The 19,896-nt window shown below is 46.0% G+C and overlaps 1 protein-coding gene across 2 annotated transcripts in view; it reads left to right on the top strand.

Annotated features, from left to right (window-relative positions):
* Positions 1–881: 881 nt before the first annotated feature.
* MMP24 (matrix metallopeptidase 24) overlaps positions 882–19,896 on the top strand; it is a 46,157-nt gene continuing 27,142 nt past the window's right edge. Inside the window, exons 1-2 of one of the 2 annotated variants that reach the window (XM_045443627.1) lie at positions 882–1,206; positions 19,536–19,684. In XM_045443627.1, coding sequence (XP_045299583.1) covers positions 1,003–1,206; positions 19,536–19,684 — 353 coding nt within the window. In that variant the 5' untranslated portion in view covers positions 882–1,002. Of the gene's footprint in view, positions 1,207–11,756; positions 14,308–19,535; positions 19,685–19,896 lie in introns of those variants that run through there. The other variant, XM_045443628.1, reaches the window with a different exon arrangement.

Raw genomic sequence — 19,896 nt, 5'->3', positions numbered from 1 at the left:
ATATATACATACATAAGTACATATATACATACGTACATATGTACCTGCGTACATATATATACATATACATATATATACACATATATATGTGTGTATATATACATATACATATGTGTGCGTGTGTATATATATATATATATATATATATATATATATATGGTGTTCAATACATATAGGTTATTTTGGATGAAAGATAATCTTCTCAACTGGTTGATCTCTCTCCAACTTGGGGTTAGGGCGGGTGGGGGGGGGGGAAACGTTGGCAGTGAGGAAATGAACTTCACCTTAATTTCATCTAATGTCTCCCAGGGCTGCTCCCCAAAACACTCCTCAAATCTATTCCTCGGTTTCTCACCCTCCCACCCCTCCCTTCTACCGGGCCACCCTCTCAGACCTCCTCCAGGGCCACCCCCGCCGTCACCCCAGGCCATCTCCTCAGTCCCCTCCCCCATGGCTGTCTCCCAGACTCCCCTTCTCCAGTGCCACCCCCTCAAACTCTGTCCCTCAGGGTTAGTCTTTTGGCTTCGGACCCCCAACCCAGTATATCTTCCCCAGAGCCATCGCTATCGCGTGGTTCTATCTCTGGGACTATTTATTTAGCCTCTCCCCGCTCCCTCAGAGCTGCCCCTAGACCCCCGCCTTCAGTTCCATCCCTTTGGACCCTCCCTCCTGAGCTGTTCTTCTGGCCGCTGAGACCCCTCCCTGGCGCCGCTCCCCGGCCAGTGCCCCAGGGGTGGCCCGGAGCCGCCGCCCCCGCGGTCCAGCCCGGGTGCTGCCCTGGTGCCCCTGGCCGCCCCCCGCCGGGGCGGGGCGCGCGGAGGCGGGGGCGCGCTGGCGGCCGAGGCGGCGGCGGCGGCGGCGGCGAAGACAGGCGGGCCGGGCGCGTGTCCGCGGCGCCGTGACTCGGCGGCTCCGCAGCGGCTGCAGCGGGAGGACCCGGCCGGAGCCGCCGCCGCCGCCGCCGCCGCCATCGCAGCCGGGCGGCCGGGCCCCGCCGCGGGGATGCCGAGGAGCCGGGGCGGCCGCGCCGTGCCGGGGCTGCCGCCGCCGCCGCCGGGCCGGGCCCCGCGCTGGAGCCGCTGGCGGGTCCCCGGGCGGCTGCTGCTGCTGCTGCCCGCGCTCTGCTGCCTCCCCGGCGCCGCGCGGGCGGCGGCGGCGGCGGCGGCGGCGCGGGCGGCCGAGGCAGAGGCGCCCTTCGCCGGGCAGGTGGGGCTGGCGCGCCGGGCCGGGGCGCGGGCTCGGGGCCTCCGGGCAGGGCGGGGGGCGGCGCCGGGGCCGGGCCAGGGTCGGGCGACTCTTGTCGCTGGGGGCGCGGAGGTGGCTCGCGGGGGTCCGCGCCCGGGGCTGGGCCGGGAGTGGGGTAGGGGGGACCCAGGGCAGGGGCCGGGAAGGGCCGCGGGGCCGGGAGGCGCTTCAGCACCGCGGACAGGGGCAGCGGGCGGGGGCGGAGCGGGAGGGTCGGGATTGTTGTGGTGGCGGTGGGGTGTGTGGCCTGCATGACTATGTGTGAGGGAAACCGTACAACGCCTCGGAGTAAATAGTAAGCGCAGCCAGTATGTTGTGGGCTGGGAGAAGAAACCAAGGATGTTCAAGCTGGAGAAGAGAGGATGGGGGGGGGGGTGGGGGACGGGAGGGCGGGGGAAAGACTCTATCACTGTCTTCGTATCTGAAGGGCTGTCACGTGGAGGAAGGATAGACTTGCTCTGCGTGGCCCCACAGGGCAGAATTAGGGTCAACAGGGGTGGGGGTAGGGGCTGCAAGAAGACAAATTTCAGCTCAATATTAGAAGAAGTTTGTAACAATCAGAGCTGCTCAACCAGCTTAGGAGGCGGCGAGCCTCTCATCACTGACATGTGCAAGCAAAAGCTCCATGAGGAGATTGGATGGATACATGCATAATAATAATAATGCCAACTAGCATTTACTGAGCACTCACTAGGGGCCAGGCCTGGAGCTATGATTTATATCCTCATAACTACTCTATAAGATAGTTGTAATTATTACACACACACACCCCCCCCCCCCCTGCCGTTTTACAGATGAGGATACTAACTCAGGGAGCTTCAGTAACTTGCCCAAGGTCACACAGCTATCTAGTGATGGTGTTGGAATTCTAACCTAGGCAGGCTGACTCTAGTCCCTACATATTTAACCATGACACTATTCTATATCACAGAGGAGGTGGGGAGCAGTTGGATTGGGTAAATTCTCTGGTATCTTCCAACCTGGAGGTCTGCAGTTCTAATAAGTGATAAGTAATAATTTAAGACAGTAGTTCTTTGCTGAGGAAAATTAGAGTGATTGCCTCATTTAGCCTGAGATATGGAGTGTGTTTGTTGAAGCAAGAAGTCTGTTCAGAAGAATGTGCTGGAACAGGGATTCTTAATTAGGCATAGGACTCAGGGGGCCTGAAATTCTGTGCAATATTGTGTTTGTGCATGCAAATGTATTGTTCTGGGAGAGAATCCCTAGATTTCTTCATACTGTCAAAGGGGTACATGATTCCAAAAAATTAGGGTGTGTAAAAAGTCTCTTTTGCCACAGTTGGTAGTTGTGTTTCAAAGATCTTGTCATTGCTGGTTGACTTTTAGTGGAAACTTTCCCTAGCCTGTTTGTGTTTTCAGCTTTATTACATCTCAAAGTAATGCATTTCATAAATTTATGTCCTCTAAAAAAGTAGGATTCCCTTAGTCTTCCTGAATGCAAAGGGTGAGGTGGGAAGACCCTGGCCTGGGATTTAGGAGGCCTGTGCTTTAATCTAACCTTGGCCCCTGGTGGCTTCTTACCTTGGGCTGTTTCCTTGCCCTCTCTAGGCTTGAATTTTGCCATCTCTAATATAAAGAGATAGGGCTAGATGATCTCAACTCTGAAACTCTTTTATTCCTATGATATTTCAAGCATTAAGAGGAGACTATTTTCTTAAATATGTCAGGATTTGGAGGAAAGGTTATGTGTACTCACACCTTATCCTTATCAGCTTTATAGGATTTTATTATTCTACCTCTCTTAGCCTTTGTCTTTTCATGCTTAAGCTTCCCCCTTATGACCAGCCATCCATAGAACAGCCACATTCATCCTCTGGGTCATTGTAGTTGCCTTTTTTTAGATATCCTTGGGCCCTAGTTTTCAATAGATGTGAACCTGACCACTGTCCCAAATGTGGGACTCTTTAGTCTTGCACAAAGGAAGGATGATTTCTTCTTTGGTTTTCAGGTCCATTCCTGCTTCTGCCTATCCGTTTGCCAGCCTTCCTGACCTGGACACGTTAGGACAATGCCTTTAGGAAACAATCTGCAGTAGTTCCCTGATCCCTTTCCTGGGTCAGAAGTGATAGCCTGGAACCCAACACCCTGTACGTGGATTATTTTTATCAGAGTGCATTACCTTACATTTCCTCACATTGACGTTTATCTGCCATTTTGCATCCCACTCGGTACCTTCCTTCAGCTCTCTCTCCTTTGGCAGAGCATTTCCCTGCCTGAAAGGGTTTAAGATGATCTGCAGTCTTAAAATTTTCACTTTGCTCTACTTCTGGATCACTTATAAAAAATTTAAAACAGACAAGTCCCAGCATGGTCTCCTGGGGCCCCCTGAACTCTTAATTTCCTTCCATTCCAAGAAGTGACCCTTTATTTCTATCTATTGTTTCCTATCTTTAAGTGACTTCTCAGGCCCTGATTAAAAACAAACACCCACTACCCTTAATTCCATGATGATTCCATTTTCAATGTCTAATATATTGTCCAGAAGTTTCTAAAAGATAGAGGAATTACATCCACTGCTTCTCTCAACAATTTGTACCTAATTACTCCTTCGTTGAACACTAGTAGGTCACATGATTGAAACCTTACAGAAATACAGTTGCTTTTCACCCAGCATATAATGTTTAACTCCTCTTTCTGTTTTTTAAAGCCTGTGGAGTCTGACCCCACACTACCTCCTCACTAGAAAGCTGCCTTTCCCACTGCTCATCAGTATACATTCTTACTCCAGACAAGCTTGTCTCTCTTTTATCCTAAGACAGACTACCTATGTTTCTCTGCACATCTGCACATGCTGTTTGCATCTGTATCTCCACTCATCCGTGACCTCTCCTTAAAGTTTCAGCCCCCCTCCCCCCGAAAAAAACAAAACAAAACAAAACAAAACGCCTGAGTGGCTCAGTTGGTTAAGTATCCAACTTTGACTCAGGTCATGATCTCTTGGTTCATGAGTTCAAGCCCCGCATCAGGCTCTGTGCTGACAGCTAAGAGCCTGGAGTCCGCTTCAGATTCTGTCTCCATCTCTCTGGCCCTCCCCTACTTGCACGCACTCTCTCAAAAATAAATAAAAAATAAAAAATAAATAAATAAATAAATAAATAAATAAATAAAGTTTCAGCAAGCCCTGCTTCTTCAGGAAACTCTCTGACTTTAGTTCTCTCTTTTCAGGGCAACGCCCATTTAAAATTTTTTAAAATATTTAAACGTTACTTGGGAGGAAAAGTTGCAGTTCTTAGGCAGGGCCTAAAAATGCTTTATGTTTTTAGATATAATACACCACCCAATGATCATTAATTACTGAATTACTCATTCTGTGATTCTACTCTATCCCTTGTGCCAAAAGAGTTACATGGATCTGAAATAGATGCTTATGGACAGGTAGGTCTCAAGGTCTCTTCTAAAATGCTTCTTAGAGGGGCGCCTGGGTGGCTCAGTCGGTTGAGCGTCCGACTTCAGCTCAGGTCACAATCTCACGGTTTGTGAGTTCGAGCCCCGCGTCAGGCTCTGGGCTGATGGCTCAGAGCCTGGAGCCTGCTTCTGATTCTGTGTCTCCCTCTCTCTCTGCCCCTCCCCCATTCATGCTCTGTCTCTCTCTGTCTCAAAAATAAATAAACATTAAAAAAAATTTTTTTTAAATGCTTCTTAGGGACAGGACTCATTGCCCACCTGTCCTTCCTTCATTGGAAATAGAGGTTATTCCTTTTGGCAAGTGGTCCCACAATTTCACCCTTGGGTTCTTTCATAACCTGCTCAGTAGGCTGTCATCTAATGGTAGTGACATACAATAGAGAGGCATGGAAAGGTGGCTGTGACCTTAGACATCACCAAATAAGCACATACTAGTACTTCATGGACACTTATTGAATTGCTCTGAGTTGCCCAAGGACACAGACTCTGATAGTAGATGATTCAGAACTCAGAATTTGACCTGGTCTCCTGACTTCTTAGTTGAAAGCATTTTCACTACCTTTGACTTTTGATTTCATATCTCTGATCTTTCATTACCAAAAGACAAAATGAAAAAAAAAAAACAAAAAAAAAACCTCATTCAGTCTGTTTCCTCCTTTGCATTCTTGAGTTTTTCTTTTGTATTTTGCACATCAGGGGATCCCTCTGATTCTCTAATTGCCTTCCTGTGTTTGGTTTATTTAAAGCATCTCTTTCTCTTATTATTAGCTGAGTAGAATACCCTACAAATAATGTTTTGGCCCTCCTACTTTCCAGTTTGATTCTGAGGAAGGTCAGTGCAGACAGAAAGAGACAAGCTGATCAGCATGGACCACACAAGTAACAAAGTGTGATGCCTGGATCTAAGGCATAATGGACTTCTGCCCTCTACACCAGTTTTGAGGGATCCACTCTGGGTGGATGGAAAGCATTCTTTGGTTTACACATATAGTCAATGAATGTCAGAGCCCTGGATGAGGCTAGTGGTGGGGCAGGCCTATTAAGAAGCACTAACACATTCCCAAACCAAAAATTTCTTCCAATATGACCACAGCCTCCCAGTTTATCTTCATTTTTATCTGTAAAAAAAAAATTCTCACTGTTAGGAAGTTCTTCCTTTTACCTAATCTGAATCTAGTCTGCCGAATTTTTTATTCATTTTCTTATTATTACTGTGGCTTTTCCTATTACTTTAACAGTCTCTTATCTGAAAGATGCTTTGCACTTTCCAGATGCTGTCATGTGTGTGGTCCCACTTGATCCTGGCAACAACACCATGGATGAGTTAGGGAAAATCTTGTCTTCATTTTATAGATGAGCAGAGGGAAACTAAGAGAAATGGTGTGACCTGTACACATCTTGTCGAGGGACCCACATGTAGCTAATAAACAGTAAGGCTAGGACTAGAAGCCTGATTTTCTGTCCTTGGTCTGAGTTCTTGTTCTAGATTACCACAATAGCCTTTAAGCCAATCTTTTCCACTTTCAGGCTTGTCCCACTCCAATCCTTGAAAGAAGTTTTGGAACAAAGGGAAGTAAGTTGATTGATCTTAGGACATGCCTAGCCTTATAATATGGTATAGTTTGACTCAAAATGAGAGGAACCTGTTCTTAATAGATTGCAGCCAGTGTCTAGAATAATTCTTGGCACATTCTAAGTATTTTTAAATTGATATTATTGTCTGTGCCCCACCCCCCCCCCCACCAGCTTCTCAATAATGCTTGGTACACAAAAGTCAGTACCTTTTTTTGAAGAATAAATGAATACATGCCAGAGGAATAAATAAGGGCTGGGGACCACAAAATGGGAAGGAGATGAGGCTCGCAGAGAGAATGTTTTAGAAAGAGGTTGGTATTAAAGATGAACCTTTGAGGGAGGAGAAGGACAGACAACAGTGAGGGGGCAGTCCAGACAGAAGGAAAACCAGGAACTAAGGCTCCACAAAAGCACTTGGCATGTTTGGGAAACAGCAGATAACTAGATGTGCCTGAGGCATCGAGTTACTCACTATTTCCAGTAAGAGTGTATGAGAAGAGGCTGGACAGAGGGAGGCTGAAAGCAGATTGTGAAACTGGCTTTTGTCCAAAGGCTGAGGGGAGTCATTAAAGGTCTGTGAGCAGAGAAGTGACCTGCTCAGAGCCGGGTTGAGAGGTGGAGGGACTGGGGCCTGTTCCTGAGCCAGCTGGGAGCTGGCTCTAGCCCAGATGCCTTTAGCTTTTTCCTAACATAACTCAGATCTGTGTACCCGTTTTAGGGAATCGTGTGTGGATAAAAGTTGCGAATCCCAGCTCCAGCCCTCCCTGGCTAAGGGATTTTGGAACAAAAGCTTTGGTTTCTCTGGACTTTGAGATTGATTCCATTCACATCCTTTGCTAGTTTTCCTTCATCATTATCTCATGCATTTGTTTTGAAAGGCAACTTTGAACTAGGCTTTAATGACATATAGGAGAATGGCAAAGCCATATATATAAAAGGCAACATTTTCTCTCAAAGATCATACATGTTGTTATAACCAAGTAGGTAGAGAAAAACAAGGTCGATTAACAACTTTTGTTAGCCATAATAATTTTAAAACTCAATTCTATACCACACACACTCATGGGCACACTGTTCTCTGTGCCCCAAAAGTGCGGGGCCACAAAGATGGGGGTCATCTGTCAACTCTTTCTTGCCTCACCTGCCTCAACAGAATCAATCCCCAAGCCCCAGTGATTCTTCCTCCCAAGTAGATCCTCTGTGTGTCCACTGCTCCCCACCTCCACTGCCTCCTTCATGTCTGAACTTCTGTTATACCTCGTCTGGACTTCAGAAATTTCCCACCTGCTCAGCCTCTCTTGCCTGCCTCTAATCCTTCTTCAAATGGCAGCCAGAACGACCTTTTAAAAATAAATCTACACAGGGGTCAGTTCTATCCGAAGCAAATATGGCCAAAGCTAAGATTTAACAAAGCTGGGTGGCGATTATCCATGGTTGTTTTTATTATTTTTATCCCTCTCTGAGTGCTGGAAATATTCAATAATAAAAAAATTTTTAAACAAAAAATCTGATCATGCTCCTCCCACACTCACCTTGCTTCAAATGACTTTTAGGGTGAAGGGTTTTAAAGTACTATTAGTACTCTACTATCCCTTTTTCCTTTTGATTCTTATTATGGAAAATCTCAAATACATATGAAAGTAGAACGAACAGTATTATGAACCTCCTTGTATCCAGCACCCACCAGGCTGCTTAATAAGGCCTCTGAGGACCTGCATGACTGAGTCCTTCCCACCTCTCTAGCTTCCTTCTATCTAGACCATCTTCTTACTAAACTCTGGCCACCCTGGCCTTCTTTCTCTTTCTCTAATGTGCAGGCTCCTTCCCATCTCAGGAATTCAGTAAAATATTCTTTCTCTGGGGATCCTCATTCTTCCACCTTCACCCAGTCTTCTTCTACCCAAACACAGATCTCCACAGAGATGCCAGATACTCGGGGAAGAGCCATCCCTGACATCACAGTCTGCATCTCCTGTCAAACACATTCACAGCGCCTTCTCCCTTTCCTTCATTCCAGTCAGTGAAACATCTAGTCTTCCTTGTCTGACTCCCCCACCAGGGTGTAAGCTGCAGAGTTCTGGGGTGAATGGGGGGGGGGTGACAGGAACATAAAACAGTATTTATAATGTAATGTGAAAGATGCTGTGAGTGAGTGGTACATAGAATGCCATTGGGAGAGCCAGAAGAAGTCCACTCACCCTTGGATAGCCCTCCCCGGTGAAGTGGCATTCAAGTTGCAGTTTGGTGGATATTTAATAGCTCATCATGGACAGGCCGTGTGGGAAAGGCATTCTACAGAGGGCAGAGGGAAGGCACAGAGAGAGGAAACTGCAGGATGTATGCAGTCAACACAAGTAGGTCAGTAGCTACAGTAGGTACCCTTGGGGTGGGCAGTAAAAGGGTAGTACATGCCTGACAGAAGAAAAGGGTAGAAAGGTGCATTGGGTCAGATTGTGAAGCATATTGGGTGCCATGCTAAGGAGCTTGGATTTAAAACTGGCAGCAAGGAGCCAGAAGACAGGCTCCCCACTCAAATCCAGTCAAGCTAAAATTATTATGTATTTCATACTTTATATAATGACTTAGCGGCAATCTACTTCAGTCATCTACCTGTTACAGCTGAAAAACTGAGGCCTGACCACTCTCTTTATCTTCCCTCTTCTGTTTTCTTAACTCATCAGTACATCAAACCCCAGGGGACAGAAAACTGTGGCAGGGTGGCAGGAAGGCTCTGGAAAGGGTGAGGATGATGAAGCCTCCTCCCTTCTCAGAGAGTGAATAAGAGTGTGGTCCCTGTCCTGGCCTGGGGAGGAGGCCTCTCCAGAATTGGAAAACTTGGATATCCCAGTGCTGACCCAAAACCCCAAATGTGTCATCTCCCTGGGTATGGTGATTGTCTGGCTTGTGGTGGCCTCCTGGGAATGGGCCAAGGACACGGAGCGGAGCGCCAGGGAGTTCCCGCTACTGCACTTACCACCCACTCAAGAGCTGGTGGCAGCCAAGAGGCAACGCACGCCATTAAGGTGTTTGTCAAGAAGCTAAGCTGGGCATTGTGGGCGATCCTGATTGCCCTTTTTAGACTGGCTGTAAGTGAAAAAAAAAAAAAAAAAAAAGAGTGCTTGGAGGCAAACCAGAGTTAGTGTGGAGGGTGTAGCATAACAGAGAGAACCCTCCCTAGGAGGCAGGGACTCTAGGCTCCATTTCCTCTATCAACTTGCTCTGTGATTTTGAAGTCATTTCTCCCTTCAGATTTTATTTTTCTCTTCTGCAAAACAAGCATATTAAATCAGATGGTTTCAGAGTATGTTGACCAGTGCATTTTCTAGATACCTGAATGGTTAAACCTTCAATTTTGAAAATTTTAAAAATTAGTTACAACTGAGGTGGGCTCTGCAGCAGGGCTGGGAGCTCAGCAGTGTGGGTGAAGGAGGAAGCAGGGCTCTGGTGAGACAGGAGCTGGGGGGAACTGACGCGATGGTAGGGCTCATCTCTGAGGCATCACCACCCCATGATTTGGGCTGTCAGCAGTGACCAAAGATGGTAGCCAATCTCTTGCAAGAGAGTGTGGGAGCAAGAACACAGACAACACCATTGTGAGGATGCTTACTATCTGCCAGAATCTGCTAAATGCTTCGCAGGCATGTATTAGTTTCCTATTGCTGTGGGAACAAATTACCACCAAACTTAGTGGTTGACAACAAAGACTTCTCATCTTAGAGTTCTGGAGGTCACAAGTCTGAAACAGGACTTACCAGGACTAAAAGCAAGGTTTCTGTAGGGCTGGCTTCCTTCTGGAGGCTCTAGGGAGAATTCCTACCTGGCCTTTTCCAGCCTCTAGAGACTGCTCACGTTCCTTGGCTTGCAGCCACTTCCAGCATGGCACCACTCTGACACCTGCTTCTGTTGTCACCTCTCCTTCTCTGACTCTGACCCTCCTGCCTCCCTCTTACAAGGAACCCTGTGATTACATTGAGCCCACTTAAATAACCTAGGATAATCTCCCCACCTGAAGATCCTTAACTTCATTACATCTGTAAAGACTTCTTTGCCATGCCATGTGAGGTCACATAGTCATGAGGTCCAGGGATTAGGATGTAGCCATCTTTGCAGGGCCATTATTTTACCTGCCAGTGTATCATCTCACTGAATCCTCCTCACAACCCTTCTTTCATTATCCTCTGTTTAACAAATGAAGAAAATCAACCTTAAGGAAGTTAGGTCATTTGCCTAAGGACAGAGAGAGAGAGAGAGAATATGTGGGGGAGGGGCAGAGAGAGAGGGAGACAGAGGATCCTAAGCCGGTTCTGTGCTTAGAGAAGAGAGCCCAATGCAGGGCCCAAATCCACAAACCATGAAATTGATCATGACCTGAGCCAAAGTCAGACGCTTAACTGACTGAGCCACCCAGGCACCCTGATCTTAGACCACTCTTGATGCCAATCTACAACAACACAATGGAATCTCAATGCTGAGGTGCTGATGAACCCTGAAGTTAAGGTTAGCCAACGAGATGGGCAGGTGAAGGACCCAGAGATGATGGCAGCACTGAGGCACAGAGAGCAGCAGCTGGCTATTGAGCTAATTTTAATAGAAGGCTTTTCTAAATGGGTAACATACTTCCTGCCTTATTACACTAGAGGTGATAGTGCACACAGCATACCCATTCTTTCATGGCACAGGGTCATCACTCCTGACAGTGATGGGTCCTTACTGCAGTGGTTCTAAACTTTAGCAGGCAACCGAACCACCCTAAGTGCTCATTTTTCAAAAATTCAGATTCCCACTTTCCAGCCACACATAGTCTGATTTAGTAGGGTCTAGGTTCAGGTTTGGGAATATGCACTTTTTAAAAATGTTTTTATTTGTTTTTGAGAGAGAGAGAGAGGGGGAGAGAGAGAGAGAGAGAGAGAGAGAGAGAGAGAGAGAGAGAATGAGTGGGGGAGGGGCATAGAGAGGGAGACACAGAATCTGAAGCAGGCTCCAGGCTCTGAGCTGTCAGCACAGAGCCCGATGCAGGGCTCGAACTCACAAAGCAGTGAGATCATGACCTGAGCTGAAGTTGGCCACTTAACCGACTGAGCCACCCAGGTGCCCCTATGGGAATCTTTATAATAGTGGTTCTCAATCTGGGGCAATTTTGCCCCCCTCAGGGAGACTTTCAGAAATGTCTGGAGACATCTTTTGTTTGTCACAGCCGAGGAGGTGGTGCTACTAGTATTCTAGTTGAAGGAACTGGGGATTCTGCTAATCATCCTTCAGAGCACAGGACGCACCCCCCCCCCCCTCCAAACAAAGAATTGTCTGGCCCAAATTATCAACAGTGCTGAGTTTGTGGAACCCTGTTCTACAGCAAGTTCTGACCAGATGACTTTCCCTCTCCCTGAACACTTCCACTCATTTTCATTCAATAAAGATGTCTCCAAACCAGGCCTTGTGCTAGGTGTCAGGGAACAGCAGTGGAGAAGACCGACTATGGGCCCTGCCCTCAGGCACTACATAATCAAGAAAAGGAGACAAGTCACAACATGTGGTTACAACACTGTGTGATAAGAAATGTGATAAGTTCAGAGGTCATGGAAGGCCTCCCCAGAGAGAGGAGCATGATCCAGATAGAAGAAACAACATTTCCAGAGAATGATCCTTCCAGAGAAGGATCGGAACACACTGGAACACAGAGTGCTAGGTGGGGAATGGTAAAAGAGGTTGCAGAGGTAGTCAGGGGCCAAGTCATGAAAGCTCTTTGTTTTTTAAAACTGCTTTACTGAGGTATAATCGACACCCCAAAGCCGTACATGTTTAATATACGCAGCTTATGAGTTTGGAGATAAATACATACCTGTGAAACCATCACCACAATCTATGCCATAAACAAACCCATCCCCTCCAGAGATTTCCTCCTGCCCTCATTATTTATTATTATTATTTTGTGCTAAGAACACTTAAGATCTGCCCTCTTAGCAAATGTTTAAAGTATACAGTACAGTATTGTTAACTATAGGCACTATGCTGTACAGATCTCTAGGATTTATTAATCTTGCGTATCTGAAACTTTGTCCCCTTTGACAAAGATCTCTGGTTTCCCTGCCCTTGAAAGCTCTTGATGGAAAGTCCTTGAAGCCTTGCGGGGAATGGCACTTTCCATGCCCTCTTCCTGGAACTCCCTCACCTCCTTCAGGTCTCCCGCTCAAATGTCACTTCTACGGGGCCACCTTCCCTTCATCCTTTATAAAACAGTTGTCCCATCCCTCTTAGCTCCTCCACCTGCTTTATTTTTCATAGCACTTATTGCCAGATGGTTCTTCCACTAGACTGTAACTAGAAAGGAACAAGAGTGTTTTTGTTTGCTGTCACATCCCAGAGCCTAGTACACAGTGCCTGGTACATAGTAAAATAGGTCCTCAAATACTGAGTGAATGAATGAATGAATGAACGAATGAACAAACAAACAAACAGAAATACATCTGATGTTTAGGAAGTAGAACCAGTAGTTCTTTGGTAGAAGATGGACGTGGGCTGTGAAGGAGAGGGTGGAGTCATGGGTCAGATGAGGCTTCTGTTGGATAACTGGGTACACGGTGGTGTACCCCACGGCATAGGGGTCACGGCAGAAGGGTATGGAGTTCACTATGATGTGAGATAGGGCATCACTTTTTAGGAGTGTGGTGTAGGCCATCCTGGCAGGGGAAAGGAATGCCTCTCTGGTTGTCTGACAATACGGAATGCTCGGTTTCAAACATATCTGCGTCTGAATCCCGCCACTTATTAGCTCTGTGATTCTGAATGATTACTTAACTTCTCTGAACCTGTTTCCTCCTCTGCAAATTGGAGGTAGGGGTGGGGAGAGGGGGGCTTCCTATCTCATGGGGCCATTGCATTCTAGAATGCCTAGCGCAATGCCAGGTACATAGTTGGTGTTCTTACAACAGCATTATTGTTGTTGCTATAATCAGAACATCTCTGTTTAAAAGTTCTTTCCTATAATGAGTCAAGTTCTACGTCCTATAATCTCCTGTGCTAGTCTTAGTTTTGCCCTCTGTGTTAGCCAGAATAATTCTCCTTCCATAGCTGTTGGCTTTAGGAAGACTGGCATGTCCCCTGCAGCTCCCCATTCTCCAACCTAAATATCCTCATCTTCCCAAGCAGGACATGGTTCATATGAGTGCTTCCTTCATTCTCCCAGCCCTCTCCCTTAGTCGTGTTCCTGTTTGTCACTGTCCCTCTGCATATACAATGTCCAGAACTGGACTTGGACCTTCTGTAAGTGTGGAGGTCATGCCTTGTTCCTGTTACATCATCACCCTAAATTATGACCTCAGCCGCCCAAACTCTTTGATCAGAGTCTTTTATTCTTTCTTCCTCATTCTAGCCCATGCTTCCAAAGCTGACACCTCTTTCCTGGTCCTTCTTTGTGGACTTCCCCTCTGGCCTTTCTCATAATACCTTCTAGCCCACTGCAGTCCTGATCCGACATCTGATTCTAATCATTCTCCCATTCCTTCTCCAGACCTGGAGACTGGTCTGGGTTGGCCTCACACCCGAACAGGTGCGATGCTCCTGAATACCCCCAGAAGGCCATGCTGCTTAACAGATCCATCTCTCTCTCCTCCCCCACTGCTATCTGTTTTCCAAGAGTGAACAGCAGCACTGCCAGCTGATCTGCTGCTTGCTGCCTCCAATGCCTCTTCTAATGTCACCACCGCCTCTGCTGTCTGCCGCTCTCTTCCCTCTTCGGGCCACATTTTTTCTCCTTGTTATTTTCTGCTCTCTCCTTTGCCTGCCACTACTGAATATCTCAACTTTGGCTTCTCAGGAACCAAAATCCCGCCTTCTGGCCAGCAAACCAATCACACATATTGTCTGCCATCTCTACATCTTTGGTTCAGCCCAGCTATTTTGGTCCCTGCTCGCACTCTGAGATTTTTCTCGCTTTCCTCTGGGTTTACACCTCTTTCAGCACTTAAAGGGTGATAGACATCTTAGAGTTGGTTAACTGAGCTATAAAGGTCAGACTTCTGACACAGCTGGTGATTGGCTAATGGATCTAGGTGTCAAAAGATGGAAGGTAGGTCATTGTATTTAAAACAGAATGGGGCTTTTTTCCTTTTGTGGATTTTATCTTTTTTTTTTCAGATAGGACAATGGAGCCCTATTGCCTCATCAAGCAAAGAAGTCAAACCACAATAGACTGAATTTCAGCAAATGTTTTTCTCAGCCTCTAACAGACACCAAGAATTGTGCTTGGTGTTTTCATGTGTATTACTCATTAAGCCTTCCCAGGATGAAATCCCTTCCTTGGTACCCAGGCAATGCCTCCTGGACCCACTATTTGTTCGTTTGTTGGTTCATTCATTCATCCAGTGATGATCTGTTGTGCCAGGCACTGTTCTAAGTACTGTAGCAAATACAGGAATAAACATGACAGTCTCTGCTCCTCAGGAACTCAATCTAGTGGGGAAAACATATCAACCAACAGGTAGGGTGCACTGTAGTAGCTGCATTTAGAGTGGCAGAGAAGTGAAACAGTGCAGGAGTAAGGATGGTACCCACTAGTTCTGCAAAGAGCTAAGGAAGGTTTACCAATGGAAGTAACATTTCAGCTAGACTTTGAAGGATGGGTTTGCTAACGTGCATAAAGAGAATGGGTTTTGTAGGCAGCAGGAACAGCTTGCGAGTATGCAAGGGCAGGGAATGTTTTGGAACTGGTATGACTGGAGTATAGAAGACTTGCATCAACATCAGGGGCTTCTGCCCAGAGAAGCCAGAGGACTTCCTGGGTCACAGAGCAAGTGAGTTCATTGCAAAGACTGGGTTCAGTGGCAGAAGTTTGAATTGTCTGGTCCCTGGCCTCTTAGCCTCTCTCCCATGTACATGCAGGTCCAGTCTCAATGCTCTGTTCCCTGGCTTAGAGCTGTCAATGACCAGCCCCTCCCTCTCCCATTTCCCTTCTTAGTGGTCTGCCCCTGAGCTCTGAGGATTGTTCCCAGTGAACCTGGGAGGGAAGCAGAACTGAGAGACGGCTGATCCATTCTAGTGTTTGGTCCTGACCCGGACATTTGCCTGGGACCAGAGTCCTTAGATCCCATCTCCTGATGCTGCAGAGCTAAACTCTGTGACCTTCATAGCGCATCCTGTTTGGCTCTGAGCCACTCCTTGCTTGTGTATCCCAGAAAAGGAGCTGGGTAAACCAGGTTGCCCTTTACCGAAGAGGAGCTACTTTCAATTCCCCAAAGTGTTCAAAGGCTTAAGAGTAGGTTTATGCCAAAAGTTTCCTGTTCCTTATCTCTGGCCATAAACAGTAATGAGAGCAGGAGGGGAGAAGATTCTTAATTCCTGTGCTAGTTCAGAGGTGGGTGCTCAAAAAAATCCTCAGTTGGCTGCTTGGTTTCTCAGCAGTATCTGTCCAAAAATTCCCACGCATTTCCCAAATGCCATAATTCATTTTAGTTGGATTTCTAGAGAATAGACTCCACAGATAAGAAGGAATTTGATTTATTTTAGATTTGTACCACACCTCTTTCTGAAAGGGTTTGAGACAGCGTACAGGTTGAAACAAGGTTTTTAAGTAAGACTTTTAAGGACGAAATAAAACTTGTGGTGAAAAAGATTAAGAAAGTAAGTTACTTCCAAGCATAGCCATGTTCCATATGTAAGCCATACTTTTGGTTGAAAGATTCTTTGGGGAAAAGGCCAAGAGGGGAAACCACTGGGTGACACAGTGTCCACTTTCTGAAGCCAGAAAGCATACAGAATCTCCATAGGGAAGGGGCTCCTGGGTGGCTCAGTCGGTTAAGCGTCTGACTTCAGCCTAGGTCATGATCTCGCCATTCCTGAGTTCAAGCCCTGCGTTGGGCTCTGTTTGACAGCTGAGAGCCTGGAGCCTGTTTCAGATTCTGTGTCTCCCTCTCTCTCTGCCCCTCCCCTACTCATACTCTGTCTCTCTCAAAAATAAACATTAAAAATTAAAAAAAAAAAAAAAAGAATCTCCATAGGGAAAACATTTTCCTAAAGCTAAAGCTTGACAGGAAGAGCTGTGTTTGCGCCTAAGAAAGCCAAGTGAGGGTGAAGAGTACACAGTTCATGTCAGCTGTCAGTCCTCCGCCTGCGGTACTCGCGGTGCTCCCGGTGCTGTGTGAGAGATGGTCATATCCATAGGCCACCTAACAGCAAGCCGACTGGACCATGACAGACACACTGACCTCCATAGGACCATCAAGACTGGCTCTCGGCCCAGGGAGAATGTGGGAGGGTGTAGTGACTAGATTTCAAAAGGCAAAGGAGTCAAAGACCAAGTTTTCTACCTCAATTTTACAAAAGATAATAGAGACACCATCCCCAGCAATAGCAAACACCTTTGCATGATTATGTGTCAAGTGCATTTGTTCATTTTACCTTAATAACAATCCTGTGGAGGAGGAATTATTGTTTATATTTTACAAACAAGGAAATTGATGTTCAATTTACCTGTTCGATCTCAGAACTATGTGCCTCTTTCCCACTATATGCCCTATTTATTCAACCCAATAATTCATGTCTTTTTAAGTTTATTTATTTTGAGAGAGAGAGAGAGAGAGAGAGAGAGAATCCCAAGCAGGCTCTGTGCAGCCATGGCAGAACCTGACTTGGGGCTCGATCTCAGGAACCAACCACGAGATCATGACCCGAGCCAAGAGAGTTGGATGCTTAGCCCAATAATACTTAATTGGGGTTTCCATAAAGACAGGGACCATAACATGACATTCTGGCCGGGAGGATGTGGTGCAGGAATGTAATGCTTTGATGACATAATTTAATCTGGGAGTAGAAGCTGAGACCTGGATGATCAATGGGTAACTTAGCTTCCCTGTCATGTCCATTTCTAGATGATGTATTTGAGCTTTTTGGCTGATCCTAGGCCACAGTCAACTCACAAGTGATTCTCTGTAATTTGCCCACTTTATAAACAGATCACTGCATACCGCCTCCCTCCATGTCTCTACTTTCCAGCCCTCTCATCACCACGCTCCCCTCCCCCCAATTCCCGTCATTTGAAACACAAATCAGGATGTGCCGTGCTCCTGACACCTCCTGCCATTGCACATGCTTTATCCCTCAACACTTCTCAGATCCCTCTCCACCCGGAAGCCTTCCCTGAGTTCCCCTCTCTCCCTATCCCCACCCCATGTGGAGAAGGCACCTCCCCTTTGTTCTCCCATAAAGCCCTGTACATACCTGACTTTTAGAGCTACGTTTTCATGGTGGATTTACTTGCTGGTCTGTGAGCAACTAATGCATCTTTATATCCCCAGAGCCTTGCAAGGTGCCTAGGGTGTAGGAAGTGCCTAGCAGTGTTTATTGAACAGACATAATGAGCAGCTACTGTGTGTCACACACTTCTGGGCACTGGATATAGAGAGATGGGTAGAACACAGACCCTTCCCTTGAGGCACTCAGAGTCTGGCACGTGAAGTCATGATTAGAGCCCAACATTGTAAGATCTATACTATCTATAATAGGGGACTTAGGGAGCACAAAAGAGGAAGAAAATAGCTTAGTTTGGAGAGTGATGGAAGTCTTCTAGAAGTGGTCACTTATGAGCTGAACCTTAAAACAATGAAAAGATTTTTGCCTGAAGAGTATCCCAGGGACAGGGGGAAAACGCACAAAAGCATAAAAGAGATTCAGTGTTTGGAAAAGCGCAAGAAGGTACTGATATCCTTTGCCATAATTTGGAGCAAAAAACATGTTCCAGATTTCAATATGAAAGACATTAAGTTGTCGCGCTGTTGTGGACGTTAAGGCTTTAGTGTTGTGTTTTATTTTTAATCAGTCAAATGCATTTTATCACAAGGCAGTAAAGATGTTAGTCACCTTAGATGAAATAAATAATAACTTATTTATAGTTTCTGGTCTACTTCCTTCCCAAAATGGTTTGCTTTGACTTGTAATAACAGACACATCCACAATAAGACTTGTTCATAGAGAAACAAGCAAAAATTACAAAGGGAATAATATCGCTTACTAAGTTTTTTCTCCTTCATTAAATCACTTGGTGTTCGGGATAATCCTCTGAGGATGGGCCACAGCTTCTATCTGGCTCAGAGACCAGCATGTAGGAGTGTTTCTGTAAATGCTTGTGGGTTCAGTAGACCCATGGAGGTTTTCTTCATTTTCCAATTGATGCCACATATATTTCCTCATGCTCTGGTTTCTTCAGGCTTCCCTCATGCTTGTCAGTGGGAATAATCATCTCTACTTTGCTGTCCTTCAGAGCCATTGTCTGTGTGAGCTTTTTCATCCAAACTACTTTCAGATGCTCTTGCCCTTTGAAAATTTTCCTCCCTTTTTTAAATGACTCCATGCGTAAAACTTAGAAAACAGAAATTCTCCCCCATGATACTATAAACAAACGCTATTCATGGTTAATTATTTTTTTGTTAAAAAAATATTTTGACATCACTTCAGACTTTCAGAAAAGTTTTCAAGAATGGGACAAAGAATTCCTGAACACTCCTCACCTGTATTCCCCAGTTCCTAACATTTTACTACATTTGTTTCTTCTCTCTCACCTCCCTCCTCTCCCTCTCCATCTCTCTCTCTTTTCTGAATATGTTTAAGAAAAAGTTGCAGGCATTGTGCACCATTATATAAGCCAAAACACCTCAGTGTATATTTTCTAAAAACAAGGAATTCTTTTACATAACCTTACTATTATTTTTTTTTATTTCCATGTGTGCCCTTCTATGCTTTTTTCTATGCATACATTTATGTACTTATATTTAAATTAAGTAATGCATTGTTTATATATACTTATAATGGCTTGCTCTTTTGGAGGAGTTAGCAATAGACTGTATATAATCTCATGCCAGTAAATATTCTACAGCATGATTCCTCAGCAGACTCTGACTTTAGACACGATGGTTTCTGGGTGGCCCATTTTACCAGGTCACTCTGCTTCAGAGAAGGAACCATTCTTGTGTTCTTGCATGTCTAGTCACATATCAGTGGAAGCCACTGTATAAATGAGTAAAGAGGCAGGGTCCTGGAAAGCCTTGAATGCAAATTTGATCTTTATTCTGTAGCCAGTAGAGATCCAATGAAAGCTTTATAGCAAGGGAGAAAGCCAACAAGAGCTGGGTTTTCTGGAGATTATTTGCCAGTGTGTGCAGGAAGGAATGAAGGGGGAAGCAATCGGAGCATGAGTCCATAGGTCCCTTCGGTAAAATGATCCCTAGTTTCAAGGGCAAATCTCCACCTAGGTGGAACAGAGCCTTCTCCAGCATAATGCATCCTTCTCTTTCATGTGTCTTTCAGAACTGGTTAAAGTCATATGGCTATCTGCTTCCCTATGACTCACGGGCACCCGCGCTGCACTCAGGGAAGGTCTTACAGTCAGCAGTCTCCACTATGCAGCAGTTTTATGGGATCCCAGTCACCGGTGTGTTGGATCAGACAACAATCGAGTAAGATTCGCGTAGGGCATTATGCCTTCGAACTTTCCAGACATACATTTGAGTTCACATTTGTCATGGCCCCACGTATGTACCATGCCCATCCTACCTTCCTATCTTTCACTCCTGCAGGATCATCCTGGGAGGGAATACCCCAAGGTGCCCCTTCCTATGTGAGCTGGGGAGGTACTCTGCCCGCAATTTGCTGTGTGATCTTGAACAAG

Source organism: Leopardus geoffroyi, chromosome A3 (genome assembly GCF_018350155.1).
Source record: "Leopardus geoffroyi isolate Oge1 chromosome A3, O.geoffroyi_Oge1_pat1.0, whole genome shotgun sequence".
NCBI lineage: Eukaryota > Metazoa > Chordata > Mammalia > Carnivora > Felidae > Leopardus > Leopardus geoffroyi.
This window is presented reverse-complemented; position numbering and strand designations above follow the sequence as displayed.